The sequence below is a fragment of the Podarcis tiliguerta genome (assembly GCF_965153285.1).
Source record: "Podarcis tiliguerta genome assembly, chromosome: 10".
In the NCBI taxonomy this organism is placed as follows: domain Eukaryota; kingdom Metazoa; phylum Chordata; class Lepidosauria; order Squamata; family Lacertidae; genus Podarcis; species Podarcis tiliguerta.
The window spans coordinates 53,497,337-53,510,983 of NC_139543.1; the positions used below are offsets into that span (position 1 = coordinate 53,497,337).

Genomic DNA, 13,647 nt, shown 5'->3' on the forward strand with positions numbered 1-13,647 from the left:
GAACACAATCAGTGTTTCCTTCCATTTTGCCAAGATAGTTCTTGCATGTCATGAACAGAAGATAGTTACACTCAACTTTCCAACTATGGAAAGTTGGGTTTACCCTGAAGTTCTAGTCTAGTATACAGGCAGAAGACCATCCTCTGGTTGGAGAAGGTCCAGTAAGCTTTGCATCCTTTCTGAGGAGGTGTTTCCCATAATAAGGACATGACTTCAAGCATGCAAGAAGAGAAGCCACAGACCCAGAGCAGGGAGACAGCTGAGAACAGGTGGCCCTCCAGATCTTGTTGGACTACAGCTCCCATCCTCTGTGATCAATGGCCATGATGGCTGGGGCATATGGGAACTGGACACAAGTATCCATCCCTATTCTTGAGTATGACATACAACAGTTAAGTCATTGCTTGAAGAGGACTAATGAAAAAATACCAGGGGGGGGGGGAATACAGTCAGAGAAGTAGTTATAGCTACCAATGTGAAGTGGAAAGAGGTTTAGACAAATCCATAGAGGCTATAAATGTTTATTGGCTGTGGTGATTATGTTATACCTCCATTGTCCAGGGCAGTATGCCTCTAACTATCAGGTGCTGGTGGGAATCACTAGTGGGGAGAGTGAGGTTGTGTTCAGTTCTTTATGTGGTGTGGCTCACTGTGGTCTGGTTTTTGTAGGTTGCTGTGGGAGGCTGGGGAACTGATTTATAACCAAGTCTCTTAACAAATAAGTTAGACTAGATAGCTTTTTGCTGCACCGCTTTCCAGCTCTGTGATTCTGTGGCCTCCCTGTAGTGCTCACTGAAGGAAACTCGGCCTCTTCTGCAGCAAAGAGGCCTCTAAAATTGTTTGCACACATGGAGAACCGAGTCCAGTGCTGAATTATAGTAATGGCTTGTGAGCTCTCTTCTCCAGATAAAGTTTGTTATCATTTGAGTTGAGACTATGGATCTCATGCAGCAGAAATACTTTCTCCAGGGACCATTGAGTTGGTGCAAAGGCAACCTGTGCTCTCTCGCTCTCACTCTCTTTTAATTTGCAGAGTATACTAATTTCACATCTCACAATACAGTGGACAAATAAGCAGAGGTACCACATACAAAAACATTTTTATTAGTTAGTATATTTTGCTTCTTAATGCAATGCTCAAACTAGGAATACAACTTGGCAGAAGTACATACACATATATTGCATGTAGATTTGTGTGTGTGTGTCTCCAAAATATTTCAGATTCTCTTCAATTCAGCCCTACATGAGGTTTCTTATGTTGAAGCCCTGTCCTCTGAATGGGTTACAGCTCCACATATCCTGCATAATGCATCGTAATGTCACTAATGCTGAATCCTGTGATCTTTCCTCCTATACCCTCCACCTTGGATGGACGGCAACATTATGTACAGATTCTCAGAGGTATCTCTCTCCATCATGCTTCACTTTCTCTGCATGAATACTGTGTAAATTATATGTATATCTATACAGATTATATAAATATATATCTATAATATATATATGTATATATGTATATTACGATGGTTGGGCTTTGCAAAGTCAACCATAACATTTGTGCTTATCTTATTTCTATGAGATCAAAGATACGGCATCATCAAGAATGTAGCCCGGACCCAGCAGCCTTGCCAATAATGATCTTAATTCAGCTCATTATCTTTCTTGCCGTCAGTGTCCACACATCCTTTATGAGTAATGCACTCTCTCATTCTTACAGTAGTTTTTAAGACAAGAATTCTAGCCTTTGTAAAGGAACAACAGGATTCTTAAAAAAGGAAAGGAAAAGTGAAAACCCAAAACACAACCCAAAAGATCTCAGGAAGGATTGCACCCTTCCTCATACATATAGTTTGAAGAGTAATCAGACATTCATTGTAGCTTTATTTACATTGTAACTCAAAAGTTCAACAATATTACAGGTGTTGTATTATATCTGTACATAGCCAAGTGATGGTTGGGTCATGTCAAAACACGTCACTGGTAGGTATTTACAGATGGTATTTAGCCTCTAGCTCAACACTGTCCTCCTCAATATGGCACCAGTAGTTACAGATAAATTGTTGAAAGTCCATTTATTAATGACCCTTGGCAGCCCCTTACTAACACTATTATGCAGTTCGGTACAGGATGGCCAATCTTTGGGGTGCAACTGTAAAGATGACATGGAATCACCTGTGGCATCCAGACATCCTGTGTCCTCCCAGAAGATATGGTAGGAGGGCATAAAGGAGTTTGTCTGCAGTCACTCTCGAGTTTGTCCCTTTGGCAGGGCTGGGGAAACACAGTTGGATCCCCCATTTCTCAACTGTCTATTTCCAGTAATTAAACATCATTTGGTCAAAGTGTGAGTACATCAAACACATGATGAGATACATTTCTCCACAATGGATACTGAGACCAGAACTTTACCAACATGTAAGGTTTTTCATACCACATTCTTGCCTGTGATCATATGACACAACATCCCTTTTTTTGTCTTGAGGATGGTGAGCACCTGCAGTTACTTATTGCTGGCTATGGCGAAGGGTAGGGAGGGAAGAACCCACTCTGGAGCATGGTTCTGTCCGTAATCAACAATAGGAAACCATGTGTTAACTCTGTTCATGCTTGCTTCATTATTCTACCAGGATATTGACTGCCAGGAGGTCCCACCCCCATGTGATTTGGAAGGCTGTCTCCATGATTAGGAGAGCATCTCACATTGTCCAACTGAGCCATAATCATGCCAGAGAAGCCTTTTACTATAGGGAATACCATGCGAGTATCCCTTCATGTGAATTGTGCAGCATCTAGCTGCCCAGATGTTTTGTCTTCCCAATGCCCATCCAACCAACAGGATGACACAAAAACTGGGCCTTTGTCGCATTGAATCCAGTAGAATTAAACTGCTTTAGGTAGAAGTGAGTAATTTTGTACAAAATGCCGATTCTTTTAGCAACTTGAGGGGCATGCAAGATGTTGGACACACCCAGCGGGGTTTGGAGTTGTATATAGAGTAGATCCACTGAAATAACTGGGCCTAAGTTAGACATGTTCATTAATTTCAACAGGGCTATTCTGAATAGGCCCAGTATTGGAGACAATTTCTTTTCTTGAAGAAGTAGAGCCTTCAAGAGCCCCCTTCTCCCAATTCATACCCACCCAAGCACCACCCTAGTGGCTGGTCACCCACCCACCACCACAGAAAGTTTGTAGGGGTGGGACATGGTGCTGAGAGAAGGACTGGGCTGTGTGGCTGCAATGTTGCCCTCTTAATGCCCCCACACTGCCTCTGTTGCAAGTGTGTTCACACATTACATTCAACAAGCATACAGTCTGTACACAGATGTGTACACAAACAGTTTGGCTGTCACAACGCTCTTCACTTGTGACGTTTCATGTGTGTGCAGCCCATGTACACAACCGCTGAGCTGTACAAATCAAAAAGAGTACACTCTCACACAAACACTTGTGCATGGGTAGAGACAGCTTATACTTGTGTTGATTGTATTGTCTAAACAAGCATAGAGGAATGCTATGTCAGGGACAAGATCCAAAGCCAATGAAAGGAAGAAAATGGCTGCTACTATAGCTCTCAGCTGCAGTGGCCCCAGGCCTTGCCCAAACATGTTATGTGCCAATGCCAGCCCTGTCCTCAAGACAAGTGTTTCTCCACATTTCTGCAATATGCTTTCTGTTTTAGAAATGGTAGCTATGTGAACACTCAACCTGAAATGGATTTTTCTATCTTGCTACATATATAAATATGAGACTGACTTCAGGTACTGTTGAAAGCTCTTGGCTTCTTGAATAGTAGTAATGCCACATAGTAATGCCCCAGCTAAGTTCAGAGGTGTACACTCCAGCTACCACTAGGCTGAGACCTTCAAACATTGCAAGAATGAAATGCCTAAAGGATGCCTCACACGAGAGAGGCCTAAATTTGGTAAGCTGCCGTAAGATTGCTTTCATCCACACCAAAGTCCAGATTTGTTTCAATGCAGGTAGATGTTTTGTCATTCCACGCTGCAAACCTTTTAGGAATCAATCTACAATGTTTTGGTAAAATGTCCACTTGCCAGAAATAGGGTTTTCACATGATACAATTCAGACACATTGAAACAATATATGGAAACTGGAAAGAAGGCTAACTGGAAAGAAGGCTGGGGAATCTCTTTCAATTGCTTCCTCTTCCCTCAGAACATCTGATGATAATGTTTCAAAGAGGGAAGCAATTGTAGGGGTTGTGTTATGCTTTGGATGTGACACTGAAGTAGGCAAAGGGGCTGAGGACAGGAAGCACAATTGTGTCACATTTCTACTTTTGTCTCTCTCCCTTTATAGCATCTGAATCAGAAACTTGCAGATACATCCCTCAGGGGAAAGATGCATTGTTTTTGCAGCTCCTCACAGATTTATATAGCTATTGCCTGGGAGTTAAAAAGAAGAAAAATGGGACTAGGAGCTGCCGACTTTTGAATTTGCCTGTTGCCATTAATTAAACATCAGTTTGATCTGTAGACGTTTACAGGTGACCCCATTTATCTCCATCCAATGAAAAGCTTCAGCTTGATTTCTGGTATATGTCTTATGTGGCCACCTTGTCTCATTACTGCAGTTACTTTATCCCACGAAACACTTTTGATTTACAAATAGAATCATCAGAGAAACAGATGGGTGGAAGGCATAAGCTATAGATTGGTGTTCTTCAACCTTGAGGCCCCAGATGTTGTTGGACTACAACTCCCATCACTCCCAGCCAGCTCAGCCAATAGTCAAGCATGATGGGACCTATAGTCCAACAACACCTGAGGACCCAAGGTTGTGGCCAATGGGAAGTACTGAATGGGAAGCATTCTTGCAAGTGTCCCTTTAGATTGATTTAGATGCTCACAAATTATTCCTGATATGATACTGTCTTCTTGGTGACAGCAGCAATAGGTGCAGTGGGAGCACTTATTTGACCTCCCATCACCAGTGTCACTGCAGTGTACTGGGAGGGAGAGGCGAGAGATAGTGGTGAGGTTAGTGTGATGCAAACACATCAGCAGGAATGTCAAGTTGGATCTATCAGTGTATCTACAGCACACTGACCTCACCCCTACCCCTCTTGATGATGGGTAAATTCCACCTTCCCACTGACCGCAGCTGGTTGGTGATCAGTCACCATTCAAGAATGATTGGTATAGAACATCAATAGTGCATCCTCTCTTGGCAACATAGCCTAGGAATAACTGGCTTGTTTTCTCCATACAAATCTCATTTGGGAAAATCACAGGCCTGGTCATCCTTCCTTCAATGAGTAAGGATAATTGATAGCTTAACCTTCCATTTTTGCCTTGTTTGCATGCAAGGAAAAGGATCCCAAGTAAAGGGGTGCAGGATCCTTTCTCATTGTGTGTAGATTCTGCAAACAGAGGTAGGGTTTATTATTGCTGTCAATGATTCTATCGTCTCTTTCACTGCAGTGCCCAGTCAAAATCTGCAGCAAGTTGGGAACACGTAATTGGCTTTGTCATCCTGCTAAGCAGTCAGGAGTCAAGTGACAATTGGGAAGCTCAAAGGCACCATGTTTTTTTTTAAAAAGAGAATAAACTGCATTTACCTCCAACAGAAGCAGACTTCAAAAGGGGAGATGTCATGATGTGAATGCCAAGGGGCCATGTAGGCCTGAGACAACAAGGAAAGCCATGAGAAATTGAGCAATCCCCTTAGAGATTCCCAATGACTTAATCTTTACTTGAAAGGTGAAATCATTAAGTAGCCAGGAGGGATTTGTTTCAATGGTTCTGCGCTTATTGATTCCCAACCCCAGCCCCACCCACCAGAATGAATTAAAAATCTATCAGTTTTCAAAGACGGAGGGAGAGAAGCATGAATCCTTAAAGGGTGAATAGTTTTGATTGTCAGACAAGGGAAGAGAGTTGGATTAGTATTGTACAAATATATTATACATCTATTCATTGTGTATATCTGCAGTTATTCTGTCTCGTGTGAGCAGTGTGTAATGCTTGAGATTGTTTCCAGAACAGGAGTGATGATGTCATTTATCAGAGTGAAATTGACAGACCTTCCTTGCTCTGGTAAGTGAATGAAGTGATAACACTTTCAGATCCTTCTGCAGTTTCTACATGCTCAAAACCTAAAAGGTAATATGGCTAACTCAGATCCATTGATTTTCAATGGGTCTACTCTGAGTATGATTTAGTTAGAAACAACTCAATAGTCTTAAGTAAATCCATTGATTTCAGTGGGTCTACTCGCACTATGACTAAAGTTGGAGACAAACCTATGACTGACAGGGATATGATGGGATATGTATGAAAATATGATTTATTTTCTGAATCACAGAAAATAACCTCCCTCTGAGATATATATATATGGCATAGGGAGGATAAGAACAAAGCCAGGGAAGAGAAAAATAAGGCAAAGTAAGATGCTGTTAGAACTTTAATTCAAAAAATTTCCTTGTAAAGACGGACCTCACAGCCCTTAGTTTCTTATCTTTTAGGCATCAGCTTCCAAGCATTTTGGTTCTCCCAGGCATCTGCATTGTTTGTACTTCAAAGCAGGATTGGGGATAATTGAAGTACTGAGGCATTTGCTCTGTTGTTTTGATTGCTACTTCAGCAATTGCCAGGAGGAGGAGGGATAAGGCAGTAGGGAGGTTGGTGCGGTGCAAACACACTGGCAGAGCCAATCTGGTGCTCCTGCCAATACATTTGCACCACACCTACCTCACTGCTGCCTTGCTCCTCTCCCTGATGGTAAGCAATAGCAACCCACCTTCTCATCAAAAAAGAATACAAAGGAGGACTCAAATCTACATAAAATTTGCATGTGTTAATTTATATGCATAGGTACAAATGTAGAAAGAATCACTATAATTTAAATAGAAATATACTACATCTCACCATAGCAGGGAAGACTATAAACATGTGACTTGCGTGCCTGCTCAGTCTGCTGCCCCAGTGGCTACCTAGGGGCCTTTGCTGCTCTCCCTTTTTGTGATCCTACAGCAATTGATGCAAATGGAACTTCTGTAAATTTCACAGCACATTTTATAAGATGTGTGTAATAAATCAAAACTCTCTCTCTCTGGCTTGAAAAAAATTTTTTTGAACCACTGCTGATTGTTTGCAGAACAAACCTATCATAGCTTTAAACTGATCTGGTCCCCAAATAACACCCAGTGAATGTGGATTTTTTGTGTTCCGTTTTCTCTTGCCTGCTGAGCATTCTACAAGTCTTATTGCAATGCAACAAAGGCCTAGTTTTGGCTAGGTGGTAAATGTTAATTCAGGCTGTACTGTTTTAGATGTTTGGGGTTTATGCGATTGAATACTCCTCTGTATAAAACTGAATTCCTTCTACTTATAACATTAGATGGAAGACGATGCTAGAATCCTTTTTGACATGTCAGTTTTCTACAACTGCATTCAGAAGTCACATCCAAATAATTGTTTGCAGGAAGAGGAGCAAGCCTTGTCTTCATGTGTTCCCTCTTGCCTCCTTGTATGCCCACCTTTGTCAAGTCACAGGATATCTGAAGTGATAAGATGTGGTTTGAATGATTCTTCCAGATCAGGGTTTGCATACAATATTTTGAATATTGTTTGCAGTCCTGGTATGGAGGAATCTTTCATACTACACTTTGCTGTTTCAGATGTCACAGGCAATGTTTCTTTCACAAAATCTATTAAGCGGTGAATGCAAGGGGAACAGGTGGGAGTATGAACATAAGTGGCTAATTTCTAAGCGTCCTAACTAGATGTAGTCAATGTGGTACCTCCAGATGTTGCTGGACTCCATCATCCCCAGCCAGTATGATCAATGGTCAAGAATGATGGGGGTTGTAGTGCAACAATATCTGGAGGACACCATGATGGCTGGGTACATGGCTCCAAACCATGGTTTGGAGAATTAGTGGATGTTTCATCTGAATGCAACCTATGTGCAGGGATTCCCCCCCCCCCTGAATGGATGACCTGCCCACCCCACAACTTGGGATCTAAAGTGATACAGCACAGTGACAAGTATACCACATCTGTTACTGAGAACTTGGGCTTGTAAACAAAGCCTACAAGGTGTGGTGCCTCAATGAAAAAGCTACTATTTTGAAACCTTACTTTGGAAGACTACATACTGAGATAACTAATCAATTTATTTGTTTAGTGAACTTCAAACAGTTGGTGTTTCGTATCTCCCAAGTTTGGGAGTGGGCAGGGAGAAGAACCTGTACAAAGGTAGTTTTTGGAAACAAAAAACTTATGAAGATTTATTTGCTTAATGAGCAGGAAACATAAAATTAAGGATGGGATGGGCAAAATTCAATGGGGAACATTTTTCTTTCTGAAGTGCACAGCCTAAAGAGACTCATTGGGATGTTTTGCCATTTCACAGACCAAAGTGACTGGGCTGCAAATGCCCCAAATGCTTCATTTTCAAAAGCCTTTGGCTAGTCACTGTGGCTTGCCAAATGATAAAGGGACCACTTGGTTCCATTTTCCCACTCCATTGGACTGCCCATCAGTGCTATGCGAAGTCTGACCCAGTTAAAAAGGAAGAATCAATTACCATGTTACACCCATTAACCAATCACAGCTTCCAGTGGTTGCAACCTAGCCAAATCCCAGCACTTTTAAGTCTTCTTGACTTAAGATGGAGCAAGTGTAGCATGTGCTTAAAAGCCTGGCTGAAACCATGCCCGTTATGAGGTAATATACTATTATTATTTTTCTGATGCAGATTCAAGCAGCAGGAGAGAGGTAAATAATTAATAGTAACATCCATCAAATCCCACCACTTTTTAAAATTATGGAATCTGTTGAGCTGATTGGACTGTTCCGTGTCGCTCTCTTCCAGTCATTGAAGCATTCCATATAGGAAGGATATTGTTGAACGATTCCCCCACCACCACTGTTTTCAAATGAACATACACACAGACAAACAAAACTGGCAACTGCCAGGCCAGAAGAACTGACAAAGACCCAACCCTCAGTGGGGTTGTCCTTCTCACTGAAATGCCAGTGCTTTTGTGCAGATCCCTTTCAGATGAAGCAAACCTAAACGGGCTTCACACAAGAGAACGCTTCCCCAAAGAAGAATGGATTCAAAAGCCCTTCTGCATGAGACTACCAGAGATCTGGGCGTGTTGCCTCAAGTTCATATTCTCAGCTTGCCTGCCCGCCCTTTCCTGCCTCCTAGTGATTCACTGACAGAAAAGTGGTGATCTCTGAAGTGTAGTTGTCGGAGATGGATCACATGTCGTCCCCCCCTCCACCCCATCAGTATGTGTCCTATAGCCTTCTTGGTTTCATTCTAGAGCATAAAGTGCTGTGGCATAGTTTTATAAAACTTTGAACTTCCTTCTCCCTTCCCCACACCCCGCTTATTACTGTTTTACCTTGTAGCTCCTATGTTCTTGTAATGACACATAAGGAGGTGCTTAAAGGTTTTCTTGAAGGTAGCATTGCAGAGCGCATAGCAGGCAGGATTGATGGTGCTATTGATATAGCACAGCCAGTAACCAATGGTCCATACTGTGTTGGGGATGCAAGACGCACAGAAGCTGTTGATGAGGACCATGACATTATATGGTGTCCAGGTAATGATGAAGGCCAGGAGAATAGCCAATATAGTCCTGGTCACCTTTTTCTCCCTGGAAGGAGGTGTCTTCTTTTTGGCAGGCTGCTTAGTCATCTTGACAATCTTACGTGCTACAATGTTCTGCTTCTCATCTCCATTTTGCCCATCGGGACCTACAATCTCCACGGTCGTGTTGGTAGAACCAGAACAGTCGCCTTTCGGGGACTTTGTGAGTATCCTAATACATGTCAATTTGGAGTTCTCCACTTTGGCATTGACTTGGGAGGCAGAAGCCCTGGTGTCCTCTTTGATGGGTTCATCATCTTTCACATTGGAAGCCACAGCGCTGACAGAGGTGGAGTCATTAGAACTTTCCTTCTCCTCTGCAGTAACACAATTTTCCATCACCGATTCCCCTGTGGCTTTACCATTCTGAATTTTACCATGTTCTACCCCATCTTCATTAGCTGGAACATTGTTATTGTTTGGTTTTACTATTTTACCTTGGACCAAGCTTGGAGAAACTGGATCCTGGTTTTGCCCACTCCCCTTTTTGTCTTTTTTAATCCTGCTCTTACTGGCACGGGAGATTTGCCAGTAAAGAATAGTCATGATGATAACAGGCAGGTAGAAAGCGGCAATGGCTGTGCCAAAGGTGACGGCTGCATTGGACAGGAACTGAATGTAGCATTCCCCATCGGGGACAGTCCTCTCCCCTACAATGAACTGCCAAAAAAGAATTGCGGGTGCCCACAAGATGAACGACAGCACCCAGGCTGCGGCGATCATCATACCTGCCATCTTAGTGGTTCGCTTGACAGGGTAGGTCAGAGGCTTGGTGACACAAAAATATCGGTCAAAACTGATGATGAGAAGGTTCATGACGGAGGCATTGCTGACCACATAGTCAAGCGCCAACCACAAGTCACAAACCACAGGTCCAAGCGGCCAATAGCCAATCACAGTGTAAAGTGTGTACAGGTTCATGGAAAAGACACCGATGATCAAGTCCGCACATGCCAAGCTGAAAAGAAAGTAATTGTTGACAGTCTGCAGGTGCCTGTTGACTTTAATGGACACCATCACCAGGATGTTCCCAATGATGGTCACGAGACTGAGGGAGCCAGCCACCAGAACGATGAATACTACCTCAACTGTTTTATAAGGACTCCCCAGAGGCATCACATCCTCCAAATAGCTTATGTTCGTCGAGTTATTCATGTCTGCGTCTAGCAAACTGGTAGATAAATATCACTTAAGCCTGCAGAGGAAAGAAAAAGAAAACAAAGATGGTGAGGCACTTCAGTTTATGCAATTTCTGGCAAATGGAGCTCAAGGAAAGGTGAGACGAAATCAGCATATCTGGCAGCCCTACACTGTCTCAACCCTTCTAGTGACACTGCTGCCAAAAGGCTGTTGCTGTGACTCCACCCTGCAGGTGAGCTGGACCTGATGAGAACTCTTCTTCTGTTCTATACTTGTTGACTTTTGCCTGCCTTGCAGAAGGTAGACATCCTCTTCTACATTAAAAAACACACCCCAAAACCAATATAGCACCCTAGGGACAGGCTGGCCCAAGACATGTTGCAAATGATCACTCACTCCACCCCATCAAACATAGTACCCAAGAGTAGCTAGATTATTTTAACACCTGAAGTAGAAAATCTGGCAAGTACCTCTCCTACTCCCTGGCAGAAAACATACAGTAATAATAAATCACATAGCCAGCTGCTGTTGGGTTTCTATTCCTCTCACTGTGCAGATATGTAGGATTGGTACATCACATGTCTGTGTTATGCATTCCAGCACTGACTGTTGGAATCACGGGAACGAATGTTTACTGTACTCTGTTTCCGTTCGTTTTTGCTTTCACTTCTGGAAGACCAGAGAGAGGAGACATGTTTCCTTTTGTTCTGCCTTATGTTTAATAAAGTAGCTTTAGTGCTTACAACCCCAGCCTAGCTCTGTCTCCGTTTATCTCTGCTGGACTCTGAATATGTGTTCAGGGTCTCCAAGACATGAGTCATTATAATAGTTGTGGAAGGTGATTCGGAACTCCCTAGAGCTGCAAGCTGCAGACTGATGGGAGAGACAGACTGGAATCGTTCCTGTCGTATGCCTGGGGGTCGTCCTAGCCCCCGGCCAACCCAACAGTTGCTGCCCTTTCTGCAACACTCAAAATCAACTGCCTGAGGTGGCCACCTCACTGTGCCTAATGATAGGGATGGCGCTGGAGAATGCAAGCAATAAAAATGTGACACTGGAATATTTCTATGAAGTAGCCATCCTTTGCTTCTGACCTGATTTCTTGCCAACCACACTCCTATTCCTGACTTGTACATGACAAAAGGAAAGGGAAAACTCATCCGTCTGGGCGTAAGCACAGCAAAGTGACTTCATTTTGCATACCACGGGAGTGAGAAAATTGTCTTGTGCTCCTAACCTGATGACAAGCACATTCCATCTCTCACCACATGAATCATACATTTTCACTGCCTATTTTGCCTTTTTGAGATAGTGGTAACAAAGGAGAAAGACAAAATGACAGAGAGAGAGGGGGGGCAAGGGGGAAATAATGTGTGATTCTCAAGGAAGTAGATGAATCAGGCCAACGGTCTATCTAGTCCAGCATCCTGCTTTTACAGTGACTAACCAGATGCCTCTGGGAAACCTAAAAACAGGACCTGAGCACAACAGCACACTCCTGTCTTGCAGTTTCCAGAAGCTAGTATTCAAAGGCATACTTGCCTGTGAAAGTGGAGGTAGAACATAGCCATCATGACTAGTAGCTATTGAAAGCCTTCTCCTCCCTGAATTTGTCTCACCCTCTTTTAAGCCCATCCAAGTTGGTGGCCATCACTACTTCTCATGGCAGCAAATTCCATAGCTTAATTTTGCACTATGTGAAGAAGTCCTTTCTTTTGGCTGTCCAGAACCCTCCAGCATCCAGCTTCATTGGATCCCTCAAAGTTCCAGTGTTATGAAGGGGAAATACGTGTGCAGATTATTCAACAAACAGGGTGTGGGGAAATGTACACTATGGCCCTGTAAATTGCATGGAAAGTGTTATATTCGAAATGTATATTTAGTGATGCTATCAGGGCAAGACCTGGGGGCAGATGTCCACTAAGCAGAATGAGCATTAGGGCTTACAACTGCAGCAGGGCTGGCTTATCCATTACCATCTAAAGGGAGTGTAAGTTCATTAAGTCCATAGTAGGGATTGGGGAGAAATTTGACTCTGTTTGCCTTTTAATGAGTAACGAGCTAAATTTGTACTTCTCAAAACACAGGGTACCTTTCAAAATTCACACTTCTCTGACTTTTGCAATGCAGTTCTCCAACCAAATGTATTCCAAAATACATGTATTAAGGAAAAGTTGGTATATAAATGCATGTATTAATGAAAATACAAAAAATGCACTGTATTAAGGAATATTGCTAGGAAAATATCTATATTAGATGCAAAATCTTGACATTGAGGCAGCAACCCATGTTTATTTACCAAGGAGAAAGCCCATTGATCTCAATAGGACATCATTCTGAGTATACATGACAAGGATTGGGTTACAATACAATCCCAGTCATGTGTATTCATAATTCTTTTCGAGCTTTGCTAAGAATGCATTCTACATGTCTCAATGGGTTTCCCAGAATAAGTTCACTGAAATCTCAACTCTCACAAAATTTAACAAGGACTTGAAGATTCTCCACAGGAGAAACATTTGAGGAATTTCAAAGAAAAGACAAATAACAATTATGATGCTTATTTTTAAGTCAGTGGGGTTAAGGCTGGGTTCCTGCAAGAGTCAGCTGCTATGAACATGGTAGGGAGGGAAAGACCTACCCCTAATCTGGGATCGAAATGGAGTGATCGCTCTGATCTCCTCTAAGGCCTGCAAGCAGGACGAAAGCACTACAGCACTTTCAGAAACATGACTGTCTCCAACATTCTGTATATCTATGGACAGGTGTATAGCCGTAGCTGCCCTTTGTGCTCCTTCAGATTCCTGCCCCGTTTTCCTAGCTTCCTGTCACCTAGAATTTCCTGCAGGATCCATAACACCGATGGCATTTACAACC

The 13,647-nt window shown here is 42.7% G+C and overlaps 1 protein-coding gene across 3 annotated transcripts in view; it reads right to left on the reverse strand.

Moving 5' to 3' along the window:
* Positions 1-1,081: 1,081 nt before the first annotated feature.
* The window catches only part of CHRM2 (cholinergic receptor muscarinic 2), a 175,559-nt gene continuing 162,993 nt past the window's right edge, over positions 1,082-13,647 (reverse strand). For 2 of the 3 annotated variants that reach the window (XM_083401532.1, XM_083401533.1), the window contains exon 4: positions 7,289-10,825. In XM_083401532.1, the coding sequence (XP_083257658.1) occupies positions 9,379-10,785 (1,407 nt within the window). In that variant the 5' untranslated portion in view covers positions 10,786-10,825 and the 3' untranslated portion in view covers positions 7,289-9,378. Of the gene's footprint in view, positions 10,826-13,647 lie in introns of all 3 variants that reach the window. The other variant, XM_083401531.1, reaches the window with a different exon arrangement.